The sequence below is a fragment of the Podarcis muralis genome, chromosome 14 (genome assembly GCF_964188315.1).
Source record: "Podarcis muralis chromosome 14, rPodMur119.hap1.1, whole genome shotgun sequence".
In the NCBI taxonomy this organism is placed as follows: Eukaryota; Metazoa; Chordata; class Lepidosauria; order Squamata; family Lacertidae; genus Podarcis; species Podarcis muralis.
In genome coordinates, this window is record NC_135668.1 from 44,429,267 (window position 1) to 44,444,417 (window position 15,151).

The 15,151-nt window shown below is 46.5% G+C and overlaps 1 protein-coding gene across 2 annotated transcripts; it reads left to right on the forward strand.

Annotated features, from left to right (window-relative positions):
- Positions 1-13: 13 nt before the first annotated feature.
- Positions 14-13,609, forward strand: TMEM130 (transmembrane protein 130). Of its 2 annotated transcripts, none has more exons than XM_077918589.1 (8): positions 14-553; positions 3,259-3,558; positions 4,507-4,678; positions 5,687-5,859; positions 7,266-7,350; positions 9,408-9,556; positions 11,034-11,146; positions 12,516-13,609. In XM_077918589.1, exons 1-8 carry the CDS (start codon positions 472-474, stop codon positions 12,696-12,698), a joined length of 1,257 nt encoding a protein of 418 aa, XP_077774715.1. In that variant the 5' UTR covers positions 14-471; the 3' UTR covers positions 12,699-13,609. The 2 variants fall into 2 exon arrangements, with proteins under 2 accessions (XP_077774715.1, XP_028562898.2); XM_028707065.2 differs by having other exon boundaries at positions 17-553; positions 9,354-9,556; positions 12,516-13,607.
- The last annotated feature ends 1,542 nt before the right edge of the window (positions 13,610-15,151 follow it).

The following is a 15,151-nucleotide window of genomic DNA, read 5'->3' on the forward strand; positions in this document are numbered from 1 at the left end:
TCCATCGCCTTTGCCATCCAGTTTTTCATTCCTCCTCCTTCCTACCCCTAATTTTAGGGACAGGTGAATCCGTTGATTTCAGATTTTGCCTATATTCTGTGCTTCCTGTATGTTCTCTAAAACTCAATAAACATAATTTATTTAAAAGAAAGAACAGCAGTTTTCCCCAGCCACAATATTCTGGGGGTTGTCGTTTCTGTATATTTGTTTTGCTTTTAATCTAAAACAAAAACAAACAAATCTAGGAATAACATTTCTGCAGGGATGGGATGCGACCCGCATCTGCAGCGCAGGAACAATGTGCAAGGTGCAGTACAACCAGCTTGCCCTTAGGGGGCAGCACTTGCCATTGCTACTTGGCCGTCTCCTCCTTAAGGCAAGCTAGCACAATTGAAGATGAAGCCTGATTGCCGGAGCTAAGCAATTGCCGGAGCCAAGCCGATGACATTTCCTTTGGAAGCTGTTTTCTAAATGGCCCAGACACTTGCCTCTCTGAGCCTCTCCAAGGTAGTTTGCAGTGTGCTGCTCCTTTGCCATGTCAGATCAGCATCAGGTAAGACTGGTCAGCTCTCTATGTCTAAGGGAAGCAATGTGATTTGTAAACCCTGAGATGCAAACATGCACCGGAGATTTTATTCTGCCAGCATCCCGGCACAAGAGCATGGCTATAAATATCAAGGTGTGTTGGCTGGCATTCAAGGGGCTGCATTAAAATCTAGCGTTCCACATTGCACCGTTCATTTCAATTATATTCCAGACCTCTAGAAGAAGGGCAGGCAAGAATTGCCTTACATCTCAGGGTCCAGGGGGTTAAAAGATAATAAATGGCACCTGAGTTGGTGGACAGTGACTGTCTGAAGAGCTGGCTTTTCGCAGCTCTGGAGTTGATGGCTCTATGTTCTGCTTCTGTGCAAGATGGAAGAAGGCGTGGCAGGAGCTTTTCTCACCCAGGACATTTCCCCATTGGGGGAAAAGAGCAAAAAACAGCAGTTCTGCATCAGAAACTTTTAATCCTAGGGACAGGGCCTCTGAGAGGAATTTTGAACATTTGATTTGAACACCTTTGTTTACGCTGCAATACAGATGAGGAGAAAGAATTCACATTGAAACATTATTTTATATTGCAGTGCAGATCAGGCCATCAGAATACATTAGTATTAGTTTTAGAAAGGTAGATAAACTTACTATTCACTTTTTTAAAAAATGCTTTTCTGGCCTTTTTGTGGAAAAATTTCCAGTCACCACGTGAAAATTGATTGTCCTGGTAATGTTTGTTTGGTTCAGTAGCCTGGCCAAATCCACAAGATGTTCCTGATTGTAATTCTTTATTAGCTTGCTTTTTGTTAAATGACCTCTTTACAGAAGCTCCTGCTGCTGCTGCTGCTGCTGGAATTGTTAATAGTATTCTTAAGCTAATGCAAACATTTGGAAACAGCCCGGTCACTGAGTCCGTACTCTGTTAACATGCTGAACAGATCTGATGGCTTTAACTCTACAATTACAAAATTTGCTTTACGTACAGAGGACAGATGTTCGTTTCTTTTCCAAAGTCATCACCATTCAGGTCGGCAGGATATTGTTCTGATAAAGCTCTGGGGTCAAATACGGCCTTTGAAGCCTCTCTCTGTGGCCCTTGGAATTCTTCATGGGTTACCTTAAAAATTGGGGGCGTCTTATACATGGATAGTGTATCCCCCCATTTTCTTAATTTGGAGTCGTCCCCCCAAAAAGTGGGTGTCTTATATACAGGGGTGTGCTATACACGGAAAAATACGGTAATAATAAAATGAGCAAAAAGCAGCATCCATATACCATATACCAATATGTTACATTCCCTGCTCATTTTTCACCCTCCAAAGTTTGGAACCAAGTGGCAGGAGAAAGTACAGTTTCTCAAAGAGCTGGCTTTAAATAGCTTGCGATTTATCACACTCCTGGATTTGTTCATCACACTGGTGTGCTAACATTTGTCATCAGTTATGGCTGGGTAAAGGTACATTAGGAATCTAGGCAATGTGGTACAGTGTATTTATCCTTAGGTGAGAGTGAAAACTCTGCTGAGGCAAAGAACTGGCCTGCTGGTCTCCAGAAGAACATTTTGTGGAAAGTCTTGTAAGCTCAAGGATCCCATTTATCGTTTTTTATTATTAACGTTTAACAAAGAAAAGGAAGGCAGAAGGGGGGGGGAGAGAATTAAAGGCAATAAAAAACAGAAATAATATATAAATAATACCAATAGTAACAAAAAACCCCCCCCACCATTCGTTCACATTGCAGATACAATAGTCATCAGCACATATGTCTTAAGGTTAACATCTAAGTTAATAAAAGCCCTCCAGATGTCCAGATCAGTATCAACACAAAATTAACACCAGGCTCGAAGTATAAGTCGCATTTATCATTTGCAGTTTTAAAGCAAGATGAATCCATCCAACTAATATCTAACCAGTGTTGCTCATTCTCAAGTTGTCGCCTGCCCAGAAAATATTTTGGGTTCAGAAGAAAAATCTACCATTCATTTATTTAAATACAGTGGAACCTTGGTTCTCAAACTTAATCCATTCCTGGAGTCCGTTGGACTCCCGAAACCATTCGAAAACCAAGGCGCAGCTTCTGATTGGCTGCGGGAGCTTCCTGCACTTGAGCGGAAGCCGTGTCGGACGTTCAGCTTCCGAAAAACGTTTGAAAACCGGAACGCTTACTTCCTGGTTTTCAGCGTTCGGGAGCCAAAGCGTCCAAGTACCAAGGCGTTCGAGAACCAAGGTATGACTGTAGTACATGCACAGCTTAATGCCATATTGCATAAGCAGCATTCAGTAGGGATAAAGCATGCATCATAAAATTCACTTAAAAGTAAAACTAGGAGAAATAAAAACTTGAAATGCCTGCTGAAATAATAATAAATCATGAAGTCTTCCCCAAGCCCTGGGAGTTCAACAGGGAGGGTTCCTATTTGTTCGCTGCAGGGCAGAAGTTTTGCAAAACTGGGCCCGCAATGCTGAGTTCACAGCTCTTTGTAGATATGAGCTGTGCATCTGAGCCACAGGGGACCACAAACAGCAACTATGAGCTCCTCTATGGTGTGTCTAGGAAATGAAAACAGATAGTGGTCCTTGCTTTGTTATTGCCATAGCTAAGGCTGCAGTCTTACCTGTGATCACTCTGAATTCAACAGGGCTTAAATTTACTTCGAAGTCAGTATGGTTAGGATTGCACTGTGAATTTCTGAAATCGTATACATTGATTTTATTTCTTCAGTCCTGTATGACTTGGACATTACCAATGATGGCCCCATCACGACAGAAGCACAGGCTACGATTCATTCCACGTTGCGTGTGAAGGATGGAGGCAACTCACCCGCTAGTGACCGGAAGTACCATTTCAACTGGGTTTATGCCCCTTTGACTTTGGTAGAGAGCTCCGAGCATGGCGCGGACTCCACAATTATAGTGACCAGCCCATTTCCTGGAGTCTTTCCTGTTTCCGTTCAGGTGACGCACACAGACTGCTGGCTCTGTCAGACCATTGCAAGAAACCTAACGGTGCTAGAGGTGTCAGGTAAAATGTGCATATTTTATTATGTTTTCCTGTAAGAGAAGGGGGTCTCGTACAGTGCTTCTGAAGATGTCCTACAGGGCCAGCTCTAGGTTGAAGGGAGGCAATATCTGTGGTGGACTCTCCACCCTTGCCTGTGACCTTGTCTACCTGTCCATGACTCACCTGACTAGGGTTTCCTTGATGGCAGTGGCTGGATCTGGGAAGCCACTGGCCATGTTGAACTCCCACTATGTCCAGGAACTTTACAATGCTGGTTTTCCTAGGCTCATCAGTTCTCAGACGCCTCCCAACCCTTCCTGGCTCTGGGACAGCCTTCCCCTGTGACCATTGCCTTTTCACAAAAAATACTTTCTCAATACAACTCCAAAGCTCATCTCTGTTGCTCACCCACATAATTGATGAGAGCCCTCTGCCATAGCCAGGCCTTGGCTGGGGTGAACCAGGGATCATGGGACCAACCAGTGATAAGGACCACACAAGAACCACAGGGTGAACAAAGAAGCAGCAAGCCATAAGTCAGGACTAAAAGTACTGTATAGCAAAGTTTGGGAGACACAGCCAAGCTAAGGATGACGCTGTTGCATAAGCAACGCTCAGCTGGAACAGGAAGTCCTCTTATATTCCTTCCTCTCTAAGAGGAAGGGTGGACAGAGAGATAGAACTGGTCTGTGGAGCTACTTATTGCGGTTGGCTTCCATTCTTCCCACTTTTTAGTCTCAGCCAATACTCAGAATTTTTTTGCTCCATTAAAATGTACTTCCCCCTGATGAGCAACTTAAAATTTTAGTTGATACCATGTACCAATTAAACTTGATCAAAGCTGGGGAAATGCCAGTATTTGCCTGTCCTCAAAAAGAATAAACGAGAGATTTTCTCATTAGATGGGAAGGTCTTTGAGAGAGCTTCAGGTGACTAAATATATTCTTTGTATTTTTTTCCCCCCGACAGAGTTTATAGTAGGAAATCTGTCCATTACCCAAACAGAGGACCATGAGGTATTTGACAAACTTGACTCCCGAACTCCAACAGGCGCCCAGACCTGGGTATCATTCTTACTTCATGACCCAAGTAATTATTTCGAGTCAGCTTCATTCACTTACAAATGGGATTTTGGAGATGGGTATGTCCCTATTTTTTCTTTCCCTCCCTTTTATTTATACAGATTTTTAGCAGAGACCATTATTTATATGCCTGTACTAATATATCCTTACCGACAGACCCCACCACCCCCGTAAACATCATTTCTCACCAGGTGGACCTCTGAGATCACACTGAATGATAACCACACATAGAGCGCATTGCAGTTACTGAGAATTGAGGTTACCAGGCATGAATCACTGTGACTAGACTACCCCTAGCCAAGAACAGTCGTAACTGATATCTGGTTTTCAACATTGCAATATATCACCAGCTAAACATTATGTTATACTGATATATCACAATATCTGAAATAAGAATATAGCTATGAAGAGGCTTTGGCTGGCTTCACGGTTTTTCCTGTATCGTGATTTTTGCATAGCACACACATACATCATGATACGCAATATATTGTCAAAAATTACGAAACCAATAGCACAGTATGGACTTCAAAACAGTTTTGGATGATATATTGATATATCTCCCAGTCCTAGCCCTAGATCTTCATTTCAGAGGGATTGGAACATGTCTAGAGTAGACGGCTGACCAATTTCTTTGACATAAGAGCCACTCAACCACAGTGCCTCTGACCACTAGCCATGCTGGCTATGCTCAGGCTCCACAGCTAGAGACCCTAATGCTTCTGAATACCAGCTGCTGGAGGCTAGAGGATGGGAGGGTCCTTGTATGCTCAGATCCTGGTTGAGGGTTTCTCACAGGCATCTGGTTGGCCACTGGGAGAAGAGGATGGTGGACTAGATGAGCCATCCAGAAGGCTCAGCTCATATCCTTAGTGTTCAAACACAGTTTATTGGCCCTGATCCACTCCACCACTGAATCCAGGCCACAGTCCAGATGGCGTATAGTCTCTTCTTACTCAGGTGTTAAAGATGCATAGGAAGCAATTCATGAATGAAACCATCAAATAATATGCCCACACAAACACTGCGTGACAAGAAATTGATTTCCACTGTTTCCCCATCACCTGCAGAACCGAGATGACAACAGAACACCCCACCGTCTACCACAATTACCCTACACTTGGGGTTTGCACCGTGAACCTGGAGGTGACAGCAGAATGGAGACAAGATGGGACCAGGATGGAGCAACGAAGGAAGATGGTCCAGAAAACAGGGCATTTTTCTGCTGCGTTGGAATTGATGGGTAATGGCAGGGAAAAGCTAGTGCTATACTCAGCATCCCTTGTGGTCTGTGAGGAACACAAGTTCAGGAGATCTGATCCGCAAACAAAGACCACCCGAGTCGGCTTGGTCTCCTTTCCTACAGATCAGTGGCACTAGCAGCACAAAAGGCAGGGAAACCAACAGTGGCCAGAGCCAGAGCCAACAAATTCTATTTTTGTCCCCATCGCCCTCCTCCCTGCAGAGTTCCACAAGGGCGACACTGAGGCAGAGGAGGAAGGCGGCAGGTAGGACCACTGTTGTAAAGGGCCAGACAAGAGGAGCTGGCCGAGGGCAGCCTGAAATTGGCAGGGCAGCTACAGACTCTTGAGTAGGCTATGGAACAGGAACAGTCCGCAGCATTCAGTGTAATGCCGGGTTGGTTCAGAAATCATCATCATCATATTTTTTTATTTATACCCCGCCAGCCTCTCTGGGCAGCTCCCAACAGAACAATCAAAACACAATAAGACATCAAACATTAGAAACTTCCCTAAAAAGGGCTGCCTTCAGATGTCGTCTAAAAGTCGGATAGTTGTTTATTTCCTTGACATCTGATGGGAGGGTGTTCCACAGGGTGGGCGCCACTACCGAGAAGGCCCTCTGCCTGGTTCCCTGTAACTTCACTTCTCGCAGTGAGGGAACCGCCAGAAGGCCCTTGGCGCTGGACCTCAGTGTCCGGGCTAAACGATGGGGTGGAGATGCTCCTTCAGGTATACTGGGCTGAGGCCGTTTAGGGCTTTAAAGGTCAGCACCAACACTTTGAATTGTGCTCGGAAACGTACCAGGAGCCAATGTAGGGCTTTCAGGACCGGTGTTATGTGGTCTCAGCGGCCGCCCCCAGTCACCAGTCTAGCTTGGCAGAGATCGAAAGACACAATGTTTGTGTGTTGTCCTTCCCAAACTGGCCTCAGATGTTCTCGCTTGCTGGATTCCAGTTATCTCTGCCCATCGCTAAAATAAAGCATGTCTAAGCTCAGGCCCACAGGGAAGGAAAAAAAAACATTCTTTAGCCTGGGCATTCTTCCCCTCATCTCAGCTGTGAGGATCTGGTTAAGAAGTGAGAAAAGCACTTTGCACATGCTTAACTGTGCTCACTTTGCTGAGCGGGGAGGTTGGGTTCTCTTTGTAAGGAGGTCTGTGGCACATTTTGGAGTATTTGCATTTGTTTGCAGATATGCGGGTTGTGCATAGGTGGCTGTGCACAGCTTGAACCAAATTCTGTTGGCAACAGGATTAACCCTTAAGTTGCCAGCCGAATGATCCCCGCTGTTGTGCTTCCAATGTTATCCCTCTCAGATTTGCCCAGAATACTAATTACATTAACACCAGCGCCGAATGCTCTTCCTTCAAAGCACAAACTTACGGTTCTTAACCTCTCTACCTCAGATGCTGTCAGGGGTATTAACATTGTTGGATCCACAGAGGCTCATGTGATGGAAAACTTAAATTTATCGCTGCATATCCAAGGCAGGTAAGCAGCCAGCAAAAAAACAAAAACACCTATATAAATCATTCTGCTTTCCCTTCTGATCTGCTATTTGCATTCTCCTCTGGGGTTTCCTAGGACAACAAGCACCTCCTGAAGGCATAGGAAACAGGAGCTGAAATGTGTATCAGTTGTCTCTTAAGGAATTCTCTGGTGAGTGGGTGGTTTGAGGAGCATCCCAAGTGCCAGACAGAAAGTCTTGGGAGGCTGGATTTGGTGCCTGGACCCAAGGATTCAAGTTACAAGAAAGGAGTTTCCAACTATAATAATAATAATTGGTTATTTATACCCCGCCCATCTGGCTGGGCTTCCCCAGCCACTCTGGGCAGCTTCCAACAAAATATTAAAATACAGTAGTGCATCAAACATTAAAAGCTTCCCTAAATGGAGCTGCCTTCAGATGTCTTCTAAAAGTCTGGTAGTTGTTCTCGACATCTGGTGGGAGGGCATTCCACAGGGTGGGCGCCACTACCGAGAAGGCCCTCTGCCTGGTTCCCTGTGACTTGGCTTCTCACAGTGAGGGAACTGCCAGAAAGCCCTCGACGCTGGACCTCAGTGTCCGGGTAGAACGATGGGGGTTCTGACTAAACGCCAGGAGGAACTTTCTGAGAGTTAGAGCTGTCCGAGAGTGGAACAGTCTCCCTCGAGAGGTGGTGGACTCTCCTTCCTTGGAGGTTATTAAGCAGAGGTTGCATGGCCATCTGTCATGGATGTTTTAGCTGAGATTCTTGCATTGCACGGGGTTGGACTGGATGGCCCTCAGAGGTCCCTTTCAGCTCTATGAAATCAAGGGTGTTTATTAGATCAGAAGTAAACACGGCCAAGTGCATTGCTTTCACTGGGCAGACTACGCCCCGGGCAGCAGGGAGAAGCAAGCAGCTAACCTCTGAAGGATGAGATAGCTGGTGTTTGCTGTCTGTACGGAGGTCCAAAGAGCAGGAATCTGTCCCGAAACGCAGCAGGACAAAGGTCTGTTGTTGACTCTTCTTCAAGACACAACAGTCACATTGCTGGTCAAAATCTGCCACATCATCTCTAAAAACAGTCGCTGAGCTAATGAATCTGGAGCGGCGGCTGTTTTTGGCTCTCTTATCCATTTGCACTGCCAGCCAGATTGTCACGCTTCTGCTTTGGCAGAGGCAAGAAAATACGTAGTAGAATGTGTGCGTAGGGGAACATAACAAGAGCTCTGCTGGATCAAGCCAATGGCCCATCTGGTCCAGGATTCTGTTCTCACAGTGGCCAACCAGGTGAGATCATCTTCTGACGCCCTCCTTCGTGTGCCCCCTCCTTGAGAGGTCCGGAGGGTGGCAACACGAGAACGGGGCCTTCTCTGCAGTGGCTCCCCATTTGTGGAATGCTCTCCCCAGGGAAGTTCACCTGGCGTCTTCATTGTACACCTTTAGGTACCAGGCAAAAATGTTCCTTTTTAAACATGCCTTTGGTTGACCTGATTGACATCCTATACCCTTTTAAAATGTGTCTCTTTTTTGGGGGGGGTGTTATTTAAGTTATTGCTTTTATTTTGATTTTATATATTGTGATCTTTTCTGTGAACCACCCTGAGACCTCCGGGTGTAGGGCAGTATATAAATTCAATTAATAATAAATAATAATAATAATAATAATAATAATAATAATAATATAATCATAATAATCACATTTCCCACTAATGTACACATTTAAATGCACACTCCACCCTGGTGTGTGCATTTCTGTACATTTCTGTACACATTTTACTTGGCTGGAGAGCTGCATTGGAAAATTGAGTCAGCACATGTCAAAAGATCCCAGTGTTTCGGTTCACGCATTGTTTTGGAAACTCCCCGTTTGGTAGGCTTGTTTTGAAATGGGAGAGGAATCAAATGTATCCTTTATCCCTACCTGGGATAAAGTCCCATTTCAGCTTGATTCTGAGTTGGCACACAGAAAATTGCAGCGCCGGCCACCTAAAGCAGAATAGAGCTTTTGTCCTTCTTTCTTCCCAGCCTGCCTCTCCACTTGTGCTGGTTAATCAAGACCGAATGCGTTCCGCTCGACAGGGACCACTGCCACCTGGTGGCGATGAACGCTACGCACTACAATCTGAGCCACGTCTTCAGGGATGCTGGGCAGTACTGCCTTAGCGTGCGAGTGGAGAATGGGGTCAACATGTTGCAGTCGTACCAGGAGATTCAAGTGAGGCCGTCAGGTGAGAGTTAGGAGAAAAGCTACTCCACAGTTGGAAAGCACATATATGTGTGTGTGTGTGTGTGTGTGTGTGTGTGTGTGTGTACGTACACACACACACACACACACACACACTAGGAGAATTTCATTTATAAAAAGTCTCTTGGCCACCATTAGGGTGCCTAGAACCCATTTTCGCTGTCAATTGTTGTCAATTTCCATACAATGGGTATATAGTTCAAGAGCCTATTCACTTCTGAATATCTTAAATTTTCCTGTAGTGTCTTGCTTCTGTTGAGCAGCACTTTCTCCCCAAACCTAGTGTGGGACACAGTAAAAGCATGTGTTTCAAGGAAGCATTGTCCATATTACACATCTCCAACAAAGAGCTACATTAGATAGGGAGTCCAATAGATTATAAATAGTATTTTGTGCTGTATAAGTTTTGGTGTGTGCACCAGTGCTCCTTGCTCCATTTCGACTGGGCCCTTTACATTCCTTCACCTTTTCTCCTCCTGCACAAGATTGATCAGCGTATTTAGGTGACCCCATTGGGTTCCAATATTATGAGAAAAGGGGCTTAAGTTTATCCACTTCTTCTACCCCTTGCATAATCCTACACACACCTCTCTCTCTCTCTCCCTCTGTCCCTCTCTCTCTCTCTCTCTCTCTCACACACACACACACAATTTCCCCTCCCCCCCCCAAGTGCAAAGCCACTACAGTCATACCTCATGTTAAGTCTGCTTCAGGTTACATGTTTTCGGGTTGCGTACCGCAGGAAACCCGGAAGTACCAGAACAGGCTACTTCCAGGTTTCGCTGCTCGTGCATGCGCAGAAGCGCCAAATCATGCCTGTGCAGATGCGCCGCTTTAGGATGCGAAAGCTGTGGGTTACGGACGTGCCTCTGTCATGGATTATGTCCACAAACTGAGGTTCCACTGTAATTCCATAAGCTTTCCTAGGGAGGGAATTGCTCTAACCGCCCAACCATTTTGGTTCCCCTTTCCTATACCTTTCCCAGATGTACAACAAGGAGTGCAAGGAACCCTCAGGCCCAGGGGCCAATGTGGCCTCCATGCCTCTCTACCTGAGCCCTCAGATCTCTTCCCACAAGCCCTGCTTTATACCCTGAGCATTTCTGTCTACATGGAATAACTCACCGAAACGCTTCTCTGGATGGCAGCTAGAGAAGGGCGTGTGAATGTGTGTAGAAACTCGCCCTGCTGTACCAAAGTCAAATGTGCATAGGTTGCTCCACCCACTCTGGCATCTGGCCCCGCCCCCACCACTGACACGTGGCCCTCAGAAGGTTCCCAGAAGGCAATGCGGCCCTCGGGCTGGGGGAAAAAAATCACGCTGCTCCTTTTTGAGTTGTGGCAACAGGAGCTGGACATAGAAGCCCAAGTGTGGTCACACACCTTAGATTCGCACAAAGGCGTTGAGATGTTTCCTGTTAGATTTCCAATCTAAGCACCCTCCTTCTCCTCTTCTCCAGGCATCCACCCAGCTTTCTTAGCGCTGCCTTGCATCACCCTCTTATCAGCCATGCTGGGGTTAGCTGCCTACGTGACGTTCCGGAGCAGCGCACAGCAAAAGGATCTTGTGGAGGTACTTCCGTAAAGGCTGCTATGCTCACATTGGGGGCTGAGGAACGCAAGCCGAATTTAACCTTAGTTGCATCACAAGCGGGGCCTGCAATGAAATGTTGCCTCATGGAGCACAGCTGCCACTCTGTTCCATTCCTCAAATCATGTTCGGGTCCGAGGCCAGATCCCACAGAGCAGGCAGCCAGGTCACACTCTGTATGACCCCAGGCTAGCTTCTGAGAGGAGACTGAGCCTTTTAAAGCATCTGCCTGCCCCCCAGACCACCTCCTCTAGGCTCCACCCTCTTGTGCATGACATTAGTGCCTTAAAGGGGCCAACACTCTGGCCTGAAGGCAGGTCATTCCTCCTCCACTCCATAGCCTTCTAGTACGCTCTCAGCTGCGCCACCCGACTGGTGATGTGCGCCGGGAAGCAATTTGCTTCTCAAGCTTGGGGGAACACACCCTCAAAGGTCCTGGCTCAGGCATGAGAGCTTGCCTCCCATGGGCTCCTGTTTATCAGTCCCAGGCTCAATGGTCTCTTGGCTATGACTCCATAGATGGAGACTCTGCAGCCCCTGACTCTGACCCTTGATCGCTGCTAGATCCTGTGGTCCTGACACCCCATGTTCCTGGATGTCCCCCCGTTAGGATCGTCCTACTCTCGTGTAGGACCCTGGCAGAGACATATGCCTGACTGGCATGTTCTCTCCCTCCTGGTCGGTCGTTCGGGAGCTTCAAAAGCTTTCTTCAGCCCGAACATCCCAGCGACCAATGCCAACAGACATCGCCACACTTACGATCCTGCAAAGTATTGGCACTTTGCGTAACAGAACTCAGTAGCACAGCATTTTGGCTAATCTACTTTTACTTACATATAATACACTCGGAGCATTCTTGCTTAGCTCCTTCCTCTTTCTCATCAGACAGCAAAGAGAGAAAGAACAAAGGACAATAGTCCTACATTCTGGAGCACAGTAGTACAAAACATCCTGTCTCCGTCACTTCCCACTCTGTGGAATGAAAACATACACCGTCATGTGATAGACAAGAATCTCATGACTGCAAACACGGAGCAAGAACCCTAACGCTCCCCACCAACAGTGAGTCAGGCCAGGCTGAGAGGCAGTGACTGGACCAAGGTCACCAGTGAGCTTCATGGCCGAGTGGGGATTTGAACCCTGGTCTCCCAGGTTTCGAATCCAGCACAGTAGCCGCCACCCTACATAATTCTTCACAGAATTAGATGCATTGCTGAATGCATCTGGCTATTTTCCAAAAATGCAAACTTACAAGTATACTTAAACTTCTCTAAGCCTTCACGGGGAGGGTTGGTTTGTCACCCGAGACATTCTTGGAACCGGCTTTGTCTTCCCCGTTGTCAAAACGCAGGTTGCCGATTTTGACTTCTCCCCGACGTCCGACACCTCACCTTCTGGCTCCAAGTGGAGCTGCCGTCAAATGTGTTGCGAAACCTGCTGCCTCTGGCCATCTCAGGAGTCTTGCGAGACGATCCGAGAGCATCACCGCCTCCTGCGCCCTTTGCGTGAGCCAGTGAAAATGTACACCATGTGAAGAACAGGAGCTTCGTTTGCCATATACTGCTGCTGGCTTGGCCTTCTCCTGTCCGCCTCCTCTCGTCTCCATGCAGGGGTGCTGCATGGACAACCCGTATCTTTTGCTGGTGCATGAAAAGTTGACATCTGTGCTAGGGCCCTGGGTTGCAGGTTATTTCACCAGGTCACCCGAAAAGAGCAGACTTGGATCTGCACTGAGAATGCATTCCTATGCAGCGGGGATGGGGGAGCCTCAGCCCTTTGGGCCAAATGTGGCCCTGCAGGTATCTCCTCTGTCTGGCCCTTGGGGCTGCTCCACACCTTCCTTAAGTGCTTTTGCCTTGCTGGATTTTGCCCTAGAACTTCCACAATGCCTCTTGCTTGCCTAGATGAAGAGATGTGCTTGCGTGTGTGAAGCATGCCTGAAATGTATCCTGTTGCCAGATGGTAAGAGCCATTGTGCTGCTCCACCTCTGGTCATGCCCACTTTTGCCGCTGGCCACGGCTACCTCAGACATGCAGACTCTGGAAAGGCTGTCCACGAGGGACTGTGTCCCTGCAGCTGAAAAAGGTTCCCCACTAGGACTGGGCGATATATCGATATACAGTGGTACCTTGGTTCTCAAACTTAATCCATTCCGGAAGTCCGTTCCAAAACCAAAGCGTTCCAAAACCAAGGCACGCTTTCCCATAGAAAGCAATGCAAAATGGATTAATCTGTTCCAGACTTTTAAAAACAACCCCTAAAACAGCAATTTAACATGAATTTTGCTATCTAACGTACAGTTACCAGATGATATCTGGGGGCACTCTTTTTTCCCCTCTTTTTTTTTTTTTTTTGGAAGCAGAGTAGCAACAGGGAGTCAGTAGTGGGGATGGTGAGGCAAAAGATCCTGGGCCCAAGCACACATGCACATTGTATAAAGGTGCAAAGCCCTTCTTTCACACCCTGTGAAACATAAATGCACAGTTTTTAAAAAACTGGGCAACGCCTGCCCGCCCAAGCCTCCCCCAATCTGTCAAAACAAAGGGGGAAGGGGGCAGGAGATCTGTACTGCCGGACGTCCCCAATTTGTGCAGTGAGCAGCTCCTGAAGTCAGCCAGAGCCAACTGTGCTACCAGGCTGGCTCCAGGCTGCTGAGGCTGCCGCTGCCACATTTCCCGGGGACAGAATTGCAAATCTGGGGACATTCTGGAGATGGAATTTGTCCAGGGACAGATTTACAAATCTGGGGACTGTCCCCGGGAGCTGGGAACGTCTGGTAACCCTAAAATTCTAATGAGACCATTGACCCATAAAATGAAAGCAATAAACAATGTACAGTGGTGCCTCGCAAGACGAAATTAATCCGTTCCACGAGTCTCTTTTGTCTTGCGGTTTTTTCGTCTTGCGAAGCACGGCTATTAGCGGCTTAGTGGCTTAGCGGCTATTAACGGCTTAGCGGCTTTAAGAAAAAGGAAACAAACTCGCAAGAACTCGCAAGACATTTCGTCTTGCGAAGCAAGCCCATAGGGAAATTCATCTTGGGAATGACTCAAAAAACGGAAAACCCTTTCGTCTAGCGAGTTTTTCGTCTTGCGAGGCATTCGTCTTGCGGGGCACCACTGTACTGCAGTCACACAATCAATCAATCAGTAGCTGAACTGGGTTCCACATTGTCACAAAAACAAAACAAAAAAGAGCTGCAAAAACAAAAACGGAAAAGAAATAGCAAAAACAGACAGACCTCAGCGTAACACTCAAAATGGAAGCATAACACTCAAAACAGAAGTGTGCCACGCAAAACAGAAGTGTGGCACTCAGATTGGAAGTGTAACACTCAAAACGGAGTACATTCGGCTTCCAAAAAAGGTTCGCAAACTGAAACACTTACTTCTGGGTTTGCAGTGTTTGGGTTCCAAGTTGTTTGAGTACCAAGGCGTTTGAGAACCAAAGTACCACTGTAGTGTCCAAAACCAGTTTCATAACTTTTGGGCTGGCAATCTAGCGCGAATCATGATGTGTGTGTGTGTGTGTGTGTGTATGTGTGTTATGCAAAAATCACAATGTGGGAACAACTGTGAAGCCAACCAATGCCTCTACATAGTTCCTTCCTTATTTCAGACATATATCGATATATATCGTGATGTTTGGCTGGGAATATATCACGATGTTGAAAACCAGATATCGCCCAGTCCTACCCACTGCTAATATGCAGGCTTACTGGGAAGCAAGTTCAACTGAGCTCACTAAGACATATTCCACAGGAGGTGCATTCAGGATTGCAGTCTAAAATGGCTGGTTTTGTTTTTGTTTGTTTTTAAATAAAATAAATGTATGCTCTATCTATCTCACACATATATATGGCACTCATATTGTGTAAGTGTCACACTTTAGTCAGAACTTCAAATGATTTTATTTTGTAGGATTGGGAGGGGTGAGAAATGTAATTTTGCTTGCATCTTAATTTGCACTTTTTTGAACGGAGAAGC